Below are 17,790 nucleotides of genomic sequence, written 5' to 3' on the forward strand. Positions count from 1 at the left end.
AACTCTAATTTTTTTTTCTTTTTTTTTTGGCCCCACTGCGCGGCTTGTGGGATCCTAGTTCCCCGACCAGGGATTGAACGTGGGCCCTTGGCAGTGAGAGCACGGAGTCCTAACCACTGGACCGCCAGGGAATGCCCCTCCCCCCGCCACCAAAAGAAACCCTCTAATTTACTGGTACAGCAGTTTATTGGTAACCTTTTCAAGAACTGTTTTGGTGGCGTAATAGGAACAGAGGCCACACTGGAGTAAGTTGAGGTCTGACTGGAAGATTGTTGGGAGCAATTCTCCATGGATCTCTTGCATTGAGAACTTTTGTTTAGGACTGTTTTTCAAGGATGTTTGTTAAATTAACAGACTTGGAAGATAGGAATATTGTCTCCTTTAGGAGCAGAGGGCAGATTGTCTGCTACCCAGTGTAATAAAAATGATGTCTCCCTCTGGGACAAACATCAGGCAGATTTGCTTACAGCCCAGTGTAAAAGATGAGAGTTCCCTAAGCTCAGAGTTCTTCAGCTGAGACATAAGCCCACTGAATGCAGCATCTACCTGTGCCACTCTGTCACCCTGTGGGACTGGGACTTAGGAGGTAAAGGGAACCAACATCAACATGAAACTCAGGCTGCTTCCTGTGGCATGAATAATAAAGTCCTTTGTCAGAGACAAAGGAGGCTTGTGTCTTCTGCCAGTATCCATGAAACCAAGACAGGCTAACTTGTTAACTTGCAAGTAGGATAAAACATCAGTCCCTTCACAGTTCCTGACAAAGATGAAAATATGGAAACAAGCAGAGTGAATTGTTTCAAATAGTTTGGTTATGAAGGAGAAGGAAAGGCAAGGCAGAGCTAGTGGCATCAAGGGGGAAAAATCTAAGCATGTATAAATACTGATGAGAAGCAGCCAACTGAAAGGGAAAGACTGAATATATATGAGACAGAGGGATAATGGAAAAGGGATAATATAAGGTAGGAAAGGATGTGAGCCTAAGCATAGGTAAGAGGAATTGGACATAGAAAGAAGAATACTTCCGTATTTCTTTATTTGTAACAAAAGAGAATGAAGAGAAGTTGGATTTAAACTTTGGTAGTTGATACATTTAGTATCACAAAGTTAAGGAAACTCTTCTGACTGCTTCTCTTTTTCCTGAGAAATAGGAGGTCAGGTAATTTGCTGGAGGAGAGGGATAAAGAGAGGAGTAGGAGGCAGTTCAAGATTTTTAAAAGAAGAGATTTGAAACAGCCCTGTGTAGAGAGCAAAAAACCCAAAAAAACAAAAAGAGTAGAGCAGAGAAATGAAGTAGGAATGTACTTGACGATCTGTTTGGGGGTGTCATAAACTCTTGGTGCCCTATGGTGTGACTTTCTCTAGCACCACAGGTACTCTGGTGCAGACACAGAAAATAGTTGTTACTCTTAGATTAGGGTTTCCCCTATGAGACAAAGGAGTTTTATTAAAGTTTTTAAAACTTTGGGTCATAGAAATCAAGCTGAATGTGAAAAGTGAAGAAGAGGGCTAGTGGATTGAGAGAAGTTAGAGACGGGACTGCAGTCCCAGTGAAGCTGAAAAACAATGGGAGTACAGGTACTCCCTGCTTTCGAAAATTTGCTTTCTGCCACTTCACTTTTATGAAAGACCTACATTAGTTTGTACCTGTTTTTGATAAGCAAAATAAATCCAAAGAGGATTTTTGCTTTTAAGAAAAAAAGGTGTAAAGCGAAAATAGCATTCAGCATTTGTTTTGTAGCGAGTTAGAGAGGCAGCACACCTCCCAAGTAGCTAAAGTGACAACACCAAGCTCCTCCCCAGGAACTACACTCAGCATCTCAGCATCAGGCCACCGTAGTTTTGAACTGTGTCTGTGCGCATCTGGGCTTTTTCTCAGTTTGTTTTGTGTATCCATCAGCAAGATGTGCCCTAAGATAATTGCTTCTTTGCTTTACGCCATTTCGGTTTACGAAAGCTTTTATAGGAACACTTTACTTTTGGATAGCAGGGGAAACCTACAGTTGAAAAAACAAGTTGAAAGGAGAAGAGGTTGCAGCAAGAAGATTTAGGAGTTGTTCATTCATTCATTCATTTCTTCATTCATTTAATAAACCTCAGTTCCCAGACTACTATGTGCTATCCAAAAATACTTTTGCTCAGTATGCATCTTGATATGTATACCAAAATAAATTTACCTTCCCAGTTATGATTTCCATGGGCTTGCGTTATTGAGGCTGGCTCTGCTTGATAGCTAGGGAAGGTTAACCTAAAGTGGCAAGGAGAAATCAGCATCTTAGTCTTTACTCTGTATTTGTGTTATCTGAATACAATAACCATTTATCCACGTATTCTTACGTAGTTTTTAAACACTTTTAGAAAGTTATATCTAAAAATTTCTACTTGCATAACCCCCATTATTATTTTTTTAATATTATTAATACATTCCATGTTAATTATTGCTAGTTAATTAATGAGGAAGTTCTTGAGCACTATAGTTAAAAACACAGGCTTCGAAATTAACTAATAATACTTATTATAATAAATAATAATTAGATGGCATAATGAATGTAAAATGTTTAACACAATATCTAGCAGTAGAAAACATTCAGTTAATGGAAGGTATTACTACTTTTTTTTTTTTTTTTTGGCTGCACGGCATGTGGGAACTTAGTTCCCCAACCAGGGATTGAACCCGCACGCCCTGCATTGGAAGTGTAGAGTCTTAACCACTGGCCCGCCAGGGAAGTCCCTAATGGTAGCTGTTACTACTTTTTATCATCATCATCATCATCATCTATAGTCCAAACTCTTAGTTCCAAGCAACAAAAATTCAACTTTTACTAGGTTTTGCAAAATAGGAATTTACTGGCTCATGTTATTAAAAAAAAAAAAAAAACAGGTAGATGCCCTAACTGGATTCAAGTATTCAAACAACATCAACTATGTCATTTCTTGGCTTTACTTCATATTAGCTTCATTCATAGCAAGCTTTCTCCTCATTGTAATATTGGGTTGGCCAAAAAGTTCGGTTAATGAATATGTTGTTCAATAAAGTTTTTGGTGAAAATGAAAAATGTGTCTTATTTTTACTTAAAACCAAATGAACTTTTTGGCCAACCCAATAAGATGCCCTCCATTTTGCCAGCTAACCAATATTAGTGGGGGGAAAACATGTCACTTTTTCAATAGTTGCAGCAAAAGTCTCAGGTAGAGCTTTCATTGGCCTGTCTTGGGTCACATGCTCATTCCTTAACTAATCATATGCCCAAGGAAATGAAATGTTCTGATTGTCCAGGCCTGAAACTGGGGAATGGGCACAAATTCAACCAAAACACATGGACCAAGAGTGGGCGGGGAGGGTTTTCCCAAAGTTAAATCAAGGTGATACCTGAGGAAGAAAGTAGCATAAAAATCAGGCAAAAACAGCAGACTTCCAGTACTACACTCGGGAAAACAGCTGAAAGTGAATCTTAAATTGTCACCCACTCAGTGAAAGCCTGTTTATAGAATGTAGCTTGTACTCTTCTTAGAGTAAATAAGCAGGCTCTGCCATACTAATGTGCACAGACTGTTCCATAGATAAGGATGTGCCATAGAAAACATCCCACCTCAACTTCTATATAATTAAATTGTCATAACACTTGAAGAAAAATACAACTGAATTTAATTATCACAAGAAAGGTGATCATAAGGTATTAATTATCTCAGGCAGCATGTTACAATAGAAAGAGAATAGAAGTAAAAATCACAAGACATAAATTCTACCAAAACTGTAGTAATAATATTAGTTACCATATATTGAATGATTGTTGTATCTATTCTAAAAGCCTTTTATCTGCTTCCTCATTTTATTATCACAACTCTATGAGGTAGATATTAATATGCTCCTTTTATACCTGGGGAAACTGAGGGTCAGCAGTTAAGTAATTTGCCTCATATACGTGACAGAGAAAGATTTGAATCTGTCCACCTTGCTTCCAAAGCCTGTGTTTTTTGTTAATAAGCTGTGTGACTTAACCTCTTATTTCTTGTTTCTGAAGTAAGAGGCTTTGTTTAAATTATCTTTAAGGATCCTTTGCTCTTAATAATCCTATGATTATTTAAGGGTTCACCTTTAATTTCTTTTTTTTAAATAAATTTATTTATTTATTTTTTATTTATTTTTGGCTGTGTTGAGTCTTCGTTGCTGCACGCGGGCTTTCTCTAGTTGCGGCGAGGGGGGGCTACTCTTCGTTTCGGTGCGCCGGCTTCTCATTGCGGTGGCTTCTCTAGTTGCAGAGCACAGGCTCTAGGCACGCAGGCTTCAGTGGTTGTGGCACGAGGGCTCAGTAGTTGTGGCTTGCGGGCCCTAGAGCGCAGGCTCAGTAGTTGTGGCACATGGGCTTAGTTGCTCTGCGGCCTGTGGGATCTTCCTGGACCAGGGATGGAACCCGTGTCCCGTGCCTTGGCAGGCGGATTCCTAACCACTGCGCCACCAGGGAAGTCCCCACCTTTAATTCTCATCACTAATTTTGCATATTTTTAAAGAAGGATTTTCAGTCAATTATAACACCCCTATGTCATTAATCATGGACAAAAATAATATCACTATTTTGGTGAGAACTTTTTTTTTTTTTTAAGTGGGATGAATATCAGGAGTCCCACTTTTTTTTTTTTTAATTAATTAATTTATTTATGGCTGTGTTGGGTCTTCGTTTCTGTGCGAGGGCTTTCTCTAGTTGTGGCAAGCGGAGGCCACTCTTCATCGCGGTGCGCGGGCCTCTCACTATCGCGGCCCCTCCCGTTGCGGAGCACAGGCTCCAGACGCGCAGGCTCAGTAATTGTGGCTCACAGGCCCAGCTGCTCCGCAGCATGTGGGATCTTCCCAGACCAGGGCTCGAACCCGTGTCCCCTGCATTAGCAGGCAGATTCTCAACCACTGCGCCACCAGCGAAGCCCCAGTGAGAACATTTTTTAATGTGCATGTCATAGTCAGTACTATCATATGATCATGAAGGAAACTGTACATTTGACAAATATTCCTCCATTGGGACCTCACATACAAAGAATAAAATTTGACAAAGACACAAAGTGACTAATGTTAGAACAGGGGGGAAATGCCATCTGCATTTTTGCATTGGTGTATTTTATGTGTGAAGTGTTTGTGTGTGTGTGTTTGGTTGGTTGGTTGGATTTTTGCCTTATTGCAACTCGGCCAAGCCTATCTCCTCATTCTTGCTTGGAGTCTTTTTTTTTTTCTCACATTTGAATCTGAATTCTAGTCAATACTGAAAGGGCTATGAAAAATTTGCTAAACTGCTGCAAATAGCTTTATCTTGTTTAAATCTTTATATAAGATGAAAATTAAAATTTGAGCAAGTTTTGTGCTTCATAAACTCACCTTCAAGTGTAAACTGAAAAAAGATGTAATGCAAAAAAGATACTGATGTTGATTTCACTATGTTAAGTGTACTCTTTCTATGAAAAATGAAAATGTGCTTACATAGCTTGTCTTTTTTCAGAGATCAATATTTCTCTCTGCAGCATTAGACAGCTGCTAGCTATTAATAATATAATAATAACTGGAGGGAGTATAACATAGGGATTAATGGTGTTGTCTCTGTAGTAAGAATGTCTAAGTTCATATCATAGTTCCTTCAGTTACTAAGTATAAGTCAATAGCCAGACATTTAACTCCCCTGAAACTTAGTTTCCTTATCTGCAAATGGGGAAAATAATAGTGCCTCCCTCACAGCCTGTTGGAAAGACTAAACAAGAGAATGCATGCACAACACAGTGCCTGCCACATAGTAAGTACTGAGTGTTAGCTGTTCTACTATACCGTTAACAATAGTACCACCACTACTATTACTCTGAAAATTACACATACCTGAGAGTGAGTCAAGGACTCAAGAACTCATCCGTTCATATTAGCCTCTGCTCTTAAAATACAGGAACTGAACTGAGCATGTGAATTTTAGCTAACAGCTCCCATATCTTATAATCTAAATCTAGAACTTATTTATAAATATTTGAACAAATTCACAACTGTACTCATGGGGAAATAAAATAATTTATGTTACATGTAAAGTTTGTTTTTATTTTTCGAGTAGTTTTTTTACCTGATATGTTATTATAGAATATTTCTATTGTTTATTCAACAAATATTTATTATGAGCCTACAATGGGCCAGGCACAATGCACTATACTAAGTACTCATGTTAGAACTATAAGATATGGTTCTTGCGTTTAATGACTTGGCCTTCCCTATCAAAGATAGTGAGAAATAGATATATAAAGAAATAATTTTAAAATTAAATATTGTGGTGCACAGAATAATGGTTTCTCCCCACCCTCCCCAAAGATGTCCACATCTTAATCCTTAGTACCTATGAATATGATACCTTACATGGCAAAAGAGATTTTTGTAGATGTGATCAAATTTAAGGACTTTGAGATGGGGAAATGATCCTGGATTATCTAACTGGACTAGACCTAATCACATGGGTCCTTAAAAGCAGAGAACCTTCCCCTGCTGTGGTCAGAGGGAAAAGTTAACTACAGAAGGATGGTCTGAGAGCTGCAACATTGCTGGCTTTGAAGACGGAGGAAGGGGACCAGGAGCCAAGCAATATGGACACCCTCTAGCAGCTAGAAAAGGTAGAGAAATGGATTCTCTCCTAGAGCCTTCAGAAAGAAACACAGTCCTGCTGACATAACTTCTAACCTACAGAACTATAAAGTGATACATTTGTGTTGTTTTAAGCCACTAAATTTGTAGTAATTTTGTATGGCACCAATAGAAAATTAATACAAATACAGTAAATTCTCTCTACTTAAGGTCTATATGTGGAGAAATAGAAGAAGGATCACTTTCCAAAGTTGTATCAGAAGAGCTAGGAAGAATTTTCCCAGAAAACCCACAAAAGTCATCATTCCAAAGTAGATCACATGGCCTTTCCAAAAGCCAGCTTCTAGTAAAGGGAAGGGGATTACTCTTAGACCTATCACCTCTGAAGCTGTAGATGGGATTTTCCTCACATAAAGAATGCAGACTGGATTAAGGTTCTAATAGGAAAGAGGAAAGAGTGAATGGATGCTTATTAATATCCACAACAAAAAAAGACTGCTAATTCCATAAAAATTGATACATTGTTTTGAGATTACTATAATAAATAATACTTTGGAAAAATAGGACCATCTTTTGTTTGGCAAAAAGTGGAGCAGGTAGAAAACCTATCAAGATATTGCTTTAATGCTTGCCAGACACATGATAAATTCTCTCCATCTATTCAACAAATATTTACTGATACAGAAAATACTGTAATGAGATTAACTGTAATGCCAGTGATTTAAGAATGCTGCCTATTTTCTTTTCCATGTTTTTAAGTGTCTTTCCTCTAGGATTATTCAAACCCCCATCCAGTTCATTGCTGGATATCTTTGATGTTTCCACAGAACTTCATTTGTGAACATATGCTGCTTTTAGGCATTCTTCTAGTGACTTTACTTTTTTCCTCTCCTTTAGATTGCCCAGATTAAGAAGTGCTTTGGTAAAGTGGCAAATTTTTAGTATTTAATCTGGTTGATAGGTGTTTAGGGGTTCATTGTACTATTTTCTCTAATTTTGTGTGTTTGAAATTTTTCATATTAAAAAAAGAAGTGGCAGGCTGCCACAGCACGCCTAGGCCAGTCCTTATTGGGCCTTCTACTTCCCTTCTCAGTCCCCCCAGCTGCTCCCAGGATCTGAGATGATATGATTAACTGCTGCCTCCCCACCTGGCCTCTAGGAGTTAACTAAGCATTGCAACACCTACTTCTTCCCCTGAAAAACCCACAAACAGTTCGTAAAAGAATTCAAAGAAATCTTCAGAAAGAACCGTTTCAGATTAGGGTACTTGCTTTGTACTAAAACCACAAAAATACTGAAAAAGTCTTAAAAATCTTCAGTAACAACAGAAAACCCCAAAGTACAATAAGTGCATAGATTAAAAGAAATTAGAGGTGGTAAAAAAGAAGAAAAACTTTAATAAAATAAATGAAAAAGAGAGGCCAAAAATGATACCAGCAATGCTAGACACTGGAGTAGAAGAGAGAGTTGAGAGACCAGAAGAATTACAAACTAAATCAAGAACTGTTCAAGTTCTATCCTAAAGAAAAGAAAGCCTTAATCTCAGGCAAGAACAAGATTTTTGTTTTTCTTTTTTAATATAGTATATTATCATGGAACACATAGAAAAGTATGAGAAGCTGAGAAACATACAATTGATTACAGCACATCAGTGAAGGAAAAAATAATTTAGAAGTTAAAATACAAAAAATAAGGAAAGATTAACAAATAAATTATAATTCAAGAGGGTATTATCAGTATCAAAAGGGGCTCATATAAATCCCATTTTATGGATTAGAAAACTGAAGCTCAGGAAAATGAAGTAACTTGGTCAAGGTCATTCAGTTGAAGTGTTGGGAGACTAGATTTGAACTCTCCAGATGTCTCTACAACATTCGGTTTTTCTCTTTTTTTGGTAGAAATGGAAATCCAAAAGTAATTTATTAAATTATATGTACTTGTTAACTCAAAAATAATTCTGGCTTAAGCTTAAAATATAGACTTAACAGTGATGCCCCTCTGAGTCTCATTTTTCCACAACACCAATGACACTGTGTGCTACACAAATTACTGTTATATGGGAAAACACCACCTTAAAATCATATTGAAAATCATTTTTTCTGACTATTGCAAATAAAATTAGATTTTTTCACTCTCTTTCCTTAAACTGTATATGTAGAACAGAAAATAAGGCATTTTTTAAATGAAAAAATATTTTTAGTTATTTACGTATTGATTACTGAAATGATTAAGCTTTGTTTTCTACTAAAGGAATCTAAGTTTGATTCATGTGTTTGAAGAGTGCCTCAAGTTAAGCTAGTTAACTTTTTTTGGCATAGACAGCAAAATTAATGGCATTTAATACTTACCTGTTATTATGTGAAACCCTATACCCAAAGTCTTCTTTTTACACATGAGTAATTTTCTACCTTGCACCTACTATGAGCAAGTATATGTTCAATGAATAATTACTGATTTGAATCATCACTCCTAAAAGAAATTAGGCTTAATAAATTATAATTACAACTATGTCATCTACATGACAGTTTTTCTTTTGTGACTGCATTAGGGGCTAGTGAAGAGAGGGAAACTATACCAATTATTTTAACAAAGATAATCTAATATAAAGAATTGTTAAGTAGGCATTGAAGAATAGAAAAGGCAAAAACATTAAGGCAGTGATATTCAAAAGATGGTAAAAAGACAGCATCATAAGCATCCCCTGGAAACTTGCTAGAAGTACAAATTCTTAGACTCCAAGCCCCACTCATGGCTTACAAAATCAGAAACCCTGGCAGTGGGCCAGCAATCCATGCTTTAAAAGCCCTCCAAGGGATCATAACTTATGCTAAATTTTAAAAACCACTGCACTAAAGTAGGCTAGAGGGCCACAAATAGTAACAGCAGGAAGCAGCGACCACTCCTGGGCCTGAGGGAGTAAAGAAAAGAGGTAGAATACTAAAACTGAGAAGACTGGGGAAGGCCCCATCCCACGCAGCTGAAACTCAGACCTCCAAGAACCGATCTCCAAGAACCGATCACTGCTCACCTGGTGCTGGTGTTTCTGAGCTCAAAGGAGAGACACCATAGGCCTTGGGAACCAGATATCTGAGGAAAAGGAACCCACGAGTTTGATCTGGTGTCTCAAGAAGGCACATTGAGATTGGTTCTGCAAGTGTTGGGAAGCCACTAAATTGAGATCAGTGGCTGCTACCGGAAGGACCTACTACTGCCAGAGTGAACTATCACTAGAGACTGACAGGATCAAGAAACCCATGAGAGGCAAACAAGGAAAGAGCAAATCCCTTCCTCCCCCAGCTGTGCAATGTCTCTCTAGTTCCTCTATTGGCAGAGCCTAACAGGGAGACAGATTGTTTCCAGAAATCCAAAGGGTGGGGTTGAAGCTGAGAGATAGTAGCTTAATTAAAGACCATAAAGACCGTAATTGTAATAAGACTGAAAGGTAATAGAAATAGTACTTAATTTTTGGTATCTATAATTGGGTACAGATGGACATTTTCTAGGCGACTGATATCTAGGTAGACTTTTGGGCTTATTTTACAAAATGATTCCTATTTGGAAACTATATGTTTCTCCTGATGAGATTAATAAGAAACATTTAGGACATCTATAGAATTTGGACAGGAAACTACGCAAGGACCTACACTGAAGTCTTCTTAGCTCCCCAGCTAAAACTGAAAGATCACAGCCGTAATAGCTGAGGATGGCTCGATAGAAGCAGCAAGCCCTGCTCCAGTCAGCTGAGGCTGGGTTCCTTAAAGTCTTAGTGTCAAAGGAATGGACTAAAAAAAAGGCTTATTTACCAGGACAGAGCAATCCAGAGCCTGCCTCAAAACAGGAGATTGGTAGAAAAAGGTTGTTCTGAAATCACGGTCATTGATAAGAGAAATACAAACATGATTTTTCATTTAAGAAGTTGTCTTGGGCTTCCCTGGTGGCACAGCAGTTGAGAATCTGTCTGCCAATGCAGGGGACACGGGTTTGAGCCCTGGTCTGGGAAGATCCCACATGCCGCGGAGCAACTAGGCCCGTGAGCCACAACTACTGAGCCTGCACGTCTGGAACCTGTGCTCCGCAACAAGAGAGGCCGTGACAGTGAGAGGCCCGCGCACCGCGATAAAGAGTGGCCCCCGCTTGCCGCAACTAGAGAAAGCCCTCGCACAGAAACAAAGGCCCAACACAGCCAAAAATAAATATAAATAAATAAATTTTTAAAAAAGAAGTTGTCTTTGTGCAATTCCAGGCAACTAGAAAATGAATGGAAATGAATCAGCTACTTCCTTCATCTTGTAAATCAGTGTTCTAGTAGTTGAGTGTCCAGTCAATGCTGAGTCCACACAAATCAATAAATCAGTGCTTTTCATATTCTTGAAAGGTGGGCACAGACACAGTTGTTTTTTATGACAATCAGAAGGCACATTCCCAAGTGTTATTGAATGATTATCAGAAGTATGCCCAGTACATACTTTGGAAGATAAAGAAGAACTATGAGATAGTCATTATTCTTAAAGACCTTCACCTATTTCTCATTTTATGTTTATGTTTTGTTTTGTCTTGTTCTGTTTTTTTAAGGATATTGAAGAATCACAAAACGCCACTGGCGAGCCTGTTGGAGATGACTACAAAAAGATGGGAACACTTTTTGGTGAACTGAACAAAAGCCTCATCGACATGGGCTTCACAAGGATGTATTTTGGAGAACAAATTGTAGAACCAGTAATAGTCATTTTCTTTTGGCTTATGCTGTGGTTCCTTGGCCTACCAGCCCTTGGACTAGTTGCTATTCTTTGCCTTGTCATTATTTATGTGCAACAGTAAAATATGGCCGAATGAACTACTGACATTTGGCAGCCATATATGTAATCAGTGAAGTTATGTATTTCACCGCATAAAGGCTGAAAATTTTGCCTTGTTTCAAATTGTGTGCTGTTTTGTAATTAAATTTATAAGTTGATGTTGTTATAAAATTAAACTCAACTCGATTATAACAGGGTTGAATATATATTTTGTAGCTTATGCATAACTCTTAACTACTGTGATCTGTGCCCACTTTTAAACACTCCTATTCCCATGCCAAATCTTGAATAACACCAAAAAGTGAGCAGGGGATGTTCCCCTGTTCACTCTTCTAAATGTTCTAAAACATTTTAGAAGAAAAAGGATGAAACAAGGAGCTAAAAATAAGTTGTAATTGGAGAACTGATCCCCACCTACCCCCACCAAATAAACCCATATTATCTGGGAAATAATTTGAATTTCCATTGTCCCTGCTTAGCCCAAACCAATGTAAATGATAACTTCTATATACTACCTTAATATTTTGATGAAAATCAGTAAAGCTAGCACATTTTCTAAAGATTGAAAAGAAATATATTTATTATTGCTGGGGAAACTTCCCAAGTTAAATGTAACTTTTTTATAATGTAATACTTGGGCTTCGAATCACTTCAGTATGTCATTTGAAGTTTTAGACAGTTTTGGTGCTAATTACTTTTTGTGAATTTTTAAAGTCTCATAAGCCAGGTTCATAGTTGGCTGTACCCCATGGTAATGGATATTTTCTTGTATCTAACCAGTTGTGTATTTTTTTCCTAGAGAGACATTTTCAGTGTATTTTTTTCAGAAATTTATATTTTATAGTTCTTTTATAGCAATTATTCTAAGATTTAAAAAATCTATTTCCTATCTTGACATGGATATTTTTCCCCCCAAATTGATTTGTATTATGGCTGAAATTCTTTACTATTCCTTTTAAAAAAAAAAAAAAATCTCATTTTCTTTGATACCTGTATTAGAAAGTACAGTATTACAGTATAAAAACAAATGCTTAAATTTGGAACTCAGCAGCCAATTGTATAATATTCCTCTAAGGCTAAAGCCAAAACAGTAATTGGCCAGGCATGTTATTAATGTGTCTTAATTCAGCACTTTGGGGTTTTATATTGAAATAAGCATTTCTTTCAATATACTTAGAAAATGAAAATGGCTTACTGATATTTTGGATTTTGTTAGAGAATCTAAAATCTTTACACTTCCATCTGAAAGACTTTCTATGTAGACAAAGGATAGGTAGTTAAGATAATTATCTAGAAATTTAAGTTAAATAGAGGAAAAATGGAACAATGGAGCATTTTTATCTTTGGCAGGGCAATAACTAAAGTGTGTAATGTGTTTACTATTCTACTTTATAAAGTTTTTATCCAATCCTAGTTTTAAAATTTATTCTATAAGTTCTCAGTGTCTTCCATTCCAAAGCAGAAAAATGATGAAAATGTTCAATTTAGATTTCTAAAATTAGATCATCCTGAACCAACAATACCAGTCAGAGGGCACTAAAAAGTATTGTGCATTTGTATAAATACAGAACTTTTAAAGTTTGACTTAAAAAAAAGACTTTGTACTATATCATTGTGTTTTTATTGGATTTGTAATATTTTTATAGAATATTTTATAGAACCTGGCATAAGTGCGAGTTATTTGAAAAGGTGTCTTTATTTGTGTCCAGTAGAATTGAGAGGTTTTTAATATAAGTCATGAGATTTTGTATATCTGCATTTAATATTAAAAAGTGTATTCTTTTCTAATACTACTAAGAATTTTAATTTCCTTTTGGAATGTAAAAAGATATAGTATGCATAATAAAAGCTCTGGTTCCACCAGTGCCTAATATTGAAAATATTTTAAAAGTAAGTTTTAATTGTAATTATTTAGTATACTGTCAAATACTATGCATCTGCACACTGCTGTTAATAGAGTATATATTAAATTCTATAAAGAAATGAGATATTTTGCTGCTATTCTTTTTGCATATATTATTAGAGCAGTATACCATCAAATTATTTGCTTTTATAGGGAAAAAACAAACTTTGCTCATTTGATGGAAATAAAATATTTTCCCTTATGAAATATAATAGAATGCAAATTATACTGATATCTTGAAATGAAAAGAAACTGGTCATTTCTTTGCTTCATGATATAAGGCAGGGGTCGCCAACCCATGGGCCACAGACCGGTACAGTCGGGGGCCTGTTAGGAGCAGCAGGAGGTGAGCAGCGGGCGAGTGAGCAAAGCTTCCTCTGCCGCGACGCACTACTTACTGCCTGACCCATCGCTCCCATTACCGCCTGAACAATTACCGCCTGAACCATTGCCGCCCGCCTCACTCTGTCCGTGGAAGAATTGGCTTCCACAAAACCGGCCTCTGGCGCCAAAAAGGTTGGGGACCACTGGAATAAGGAATTTGTTCAAAAATAGTTCTCAGGGACTTCCCTGGTGGTCCAGTGGTTAAGACTCCATGCTTCCACTGCAGGGGGCCCAGGTTCGATCCCACATGCCGCGCAGTGCAGCCAAAAAAAAGTGCGGGGGAGGAGAAAAAATGATTCTCAATCATTTCAATCTCAGATAAGAGCCAGTTTTAGAAACCAGTACTGCTATGAATAAAGAGATAGAAGTTACAGGGCTGCATTACTAGATTATTAGTGTATATATCACTCATACCACCAGCCCTCAATTCAAAGGGAAACGGTCAAGACCTACAAGTAAACTGACTATAGATGAATAAATCAATTTTCATTAAGGGAAAAACTCTGTTTTGTAGAATTCAGTTGTCTCATATGTTAAGCTGTCATATACAAGGTATTCTTCCATTCCTAGGCACCAGTCAGATCATTCTTGGTCCAGTAGTGTGCTGGAGCCAGCTTGCACTGGCTTGCAAGAGCCAACTGCATACATTTTATCCCTACTCTGCCTTTAGTGACATCAAGTTGGTAGCTTGTCATTGAGTATGGGGGCAGTATTTACACTATAAAAATTGGCAAACACAACAAATCAGGGCTCTTTTTTCCTGGCAAGCCAGTTGTTAAACATATATCAGCACATCACTGCTCAGCCACTCTAGAGGCCACGTTTCCATTTCTACTCCTACAAATACAAAGGAAGCATATTAAGGGAAATCCCCATGGACCCATTCAAAACTGTATTTGAATCTTTTCCATGTGGGAACTATGGACCATGGTGTCTTCTGACCAACATATATCTCTGTTTAATCACGTTTTGATCAGAGAAAATCTCTCCGGGCTATCACTAATCTGCAAATCCATTAAAGACTATCCAGATGATCAGGAAATAAACAGTTACAGAACTGATGGAGGGCAAATTACAACATAAGTAAAGGTCTGTTGTAAAGTATTAACCTCAAAATAATCAAAGCTAGGTACTGAGCAATAAAGGACTGTTTGTTTGGTTTGTGATTATTTTGAGTTATTTTATAAAAGTTTATTGATTTCACTTTATTTTAAATGTTTTCATTGCAAATTAATGGCTTTACAAGGTCAAAGAAGAGAAAAAAATCAAATAAGACTTTCATACCTATTAGGACTTCTAGTACTGGACTTGACCAAGGAGAATATAAACTAATGTACAAATTATGGCTTCAGGATTATTGCTGGACTTAGTGTATTTTGTAAGTCCTATTTCTCTGCCCAACCCTTAATTTTTGGTGTTTTGACTGTTCTTTCATCACTCTACATCTTGCCCTGGGTAATATCACCACTCCCATGGTTTCAGTTACCATTTCATACTAACAGCTCTCCTGTCTACATCTCCAGTTCAGAGAGTTCCATACAGAATATAAGATTCATACATTCAGTTGCTTGCCCAACATTTGTACTGGCTTATCCCTTAGTACCCCAAATTTAATATGTCCAAAAAGGAACTCAGCATCCTTCTCCCAAACTTTTTCTTCTTCCTATGTTTCCAGTCTCAGCAAATGACAAAATCCCCTCCTACACTGCCCACATTGTAACCAGTCACCAAGCCCTGCTCTTTTACTTCCTAAAAATATCTTTAATCTTTCCACTTCTCTCCATTCCCAGTATCACTTAGTCCATACCACCATCCATAGATTGCTATCTCAGAATCCTCATTGGTCTCCTGCCTTCGTTTTTCCACTTTATAATCAGAATAATCTTTCTAAAATGTGACTCTAATCTCCTTGGCCTAAATCTCTTCAATGGCTTCCTGTTACCATTATGATAAAATCCTTACTCCTTAATATGTTTTACAAGGTCCTTCATGAACTGGTTCTTACATACCTCACCTCTCTATACTTCCACTTTTTCTTTCCAAGATTCACTATACTGATTTTGTTTTCAGTTGAGTGATGTGTTTCTGCCTTCCATGACTCTGTGCATACTTAACCTTCTTTCTTTAACTCCTCCCTACCAAACTGACCAACATATCCACAACTGTAACGCCTCAATTTAGACATCACGTCCCCGGGGAAAACTTCTCTGACTCTTTTAGATCCAGTTTTGGTACTTCACGTGCTTTCAGAGAACCCTGTATTTCCCCTATCAGCATTTATCATGCTATTGATATATTGTAAAAGCTTATGGTCAGCTTCTTCCATTAAACAATAGGCCTCACACCGCAGAAAACATGTCTCTCGTGTTCATGACTGCACTGCCTAACAGTGCCTGGCATACAGTATGTGCTCAAAATCTTTGTCAAATGAATAAATCAGCTGCATTTATTCATGCTCTCCCCAGAGTGCATTAACAGAAGATCTAGAGTTGGTTATACTTTAGAGTTTTTTGACTCCAAAAATGTACTTATTGTGCATAGAGTGATTGATGTATATGTTATCATTTATAAAGTTTATTCACTTTTGATGGAAGAATATTGCTGTTATTTGCATACATATACAGTATTGCTACTATATGCTTGCCTTTTTTAGGAGAAAATGTATTTTCAGTGCTGTGCTTGGTGGAATCACTGTTTCTCCAAAATGCATAGGGTCACTCATGTTACCTGAATTTCATATTTTTCCAGTATTTTTCAATAGACCTTTATTTACTAAACTTTAATTTTCTAAAAATCTCAGAATTGTGAGCAGGAATCCTCAAGTATGTAAGCTTGGTATTTTGGGCTCCAGAATAAATACTTTGTTATTCTTTCTAATAAATAATACTCTTTCACAACCCTGCATTCTGAGTCTCCCTTCTGACTCCTTATATTGTGTTCTACTTGTCAGTTAATTGCTGCCACATCAAGTTTGGAAATTGTCACCTGAGAGTGAAAACATCTTGTTTATTTTCCTCATCCATATTGCTGGAGCAGAAAGCCAAGGCCTGATGTATGTATGGCTTCCCAGGCAATAGAGTAGTGGGAAAATCTAGATCAATAACAACCAAATTGTATTTCTTCTTTCTGTTGACTACTGTGTAAATTAGAATTATTGAATGAGCTTAGCAGGAGCCTGCTAAGATTCAGAACTTGGTCATTCATATGCTTATTAAATTTGAATTGTTATCTTTTCAGCAGCTAAAGTTTTTTGGGTTTTTTTTTTGAGGAGGGGAGCCGAGTTCAAAGGTGGGACCATAGCATAGTTTTAACAGGTACCATCTTGGACTTTCTTTTTTTTTTTTTTGAATTTTATATATTTTTTTATATAGCAGGTTCTTATTAGTCATCTATTTTATACACATCAGCAGCTAAAGTTTTATCATTTAACCTTTCATCAAGTTAATCAGTTGGAAATTTCTTTGCTAGTTTTCCAAAGCACCATAGAATATAGTGACTTTTACCACAAGACCATGGACCTTTTTTGTTATGGGTTTACCCCTGTATTACAAGAGGCTAGCTGATGGTATATTTTTTAATGAGAGATTTCTTTTAAAGGGAAGAATGAAAATACTTATTTACACCATAGTTGCTTTAAGACAAAATCTTAAGAATTATTTTTGTGGGGCTAGGGGAGTGGGATATGTAAAAGCTCAATATTTGAGAATATGTGCCATCTACTTAATGCCCTTCTCTGGTCTGTCATGAGAGCTTGTTATATATTTTCCTGGTTTTACATATGTAATATAAAAAATATTCATGTCTATTATTTAATGTATTTTCAGCTTTTTAAAAGGCACAAGAGTATATGTGTAAATGTAACATACAAATAAAGATTAAGAAGAAAAAATTACAAAAGGAAAACACACTCCTTAGATGTTGGTTTGGAAAGATTAATCTACAGAAATTAATCTTGCACAAAACCATAATGATGATTTTTCATATAAGGTGAAACATTGTTTAATTGTTGGATCAGTGGCCTTCAAAGGTTTTAGTTGGTTTTGCTTTAAGTGAAATCTTACATAAATATCCAATATATATAAATGATAAAAGCAGAGCTGCTTTAATTGATTTTG

General features: G+C 36.8%; 1 protein-coding gene across 1 annotated transcript in view; it reads left to right on the forward strand.

Moving 5' to 3' along the window:
- Positions 1-12,295, forward strand: part of FAM241A (family with sequence similarity 241 member A) — a 35,592-nt gene extending 23,297 nt beyond the window's left edge. The window contains exon 2 of the mRNA XM_068542317.1: positions 11,165-12,295. Within this exon, the coding sequence (XP_068398418.1) occupies positions 11,165-11,410 (246 nt within the window). The 3' untranslated portion in view covers positions 11,411-12,295. The remainder of the gene's footprint in view (positions 1-11,164) is intronic.
- Positions 12,296-17,790: the final 5,495 nt, after the last annotated feature.

The sequence above is a fragment of the Eschrichtius robustus genome, chromosome 4 (assembly GCF_028021215.1).
Source record: "Eschrichtius robustus isolate mEscRob2 chromosome 4, mEscRob2.pri, whole genome shotgun sequence".
Taxonomy (NCBI): Eukaryota; Metazoa; Chordata; class Mammalia; order Artiodactyla; family Eschrichtiidae; genus Eschrichtius; species Eschrichtius robustus.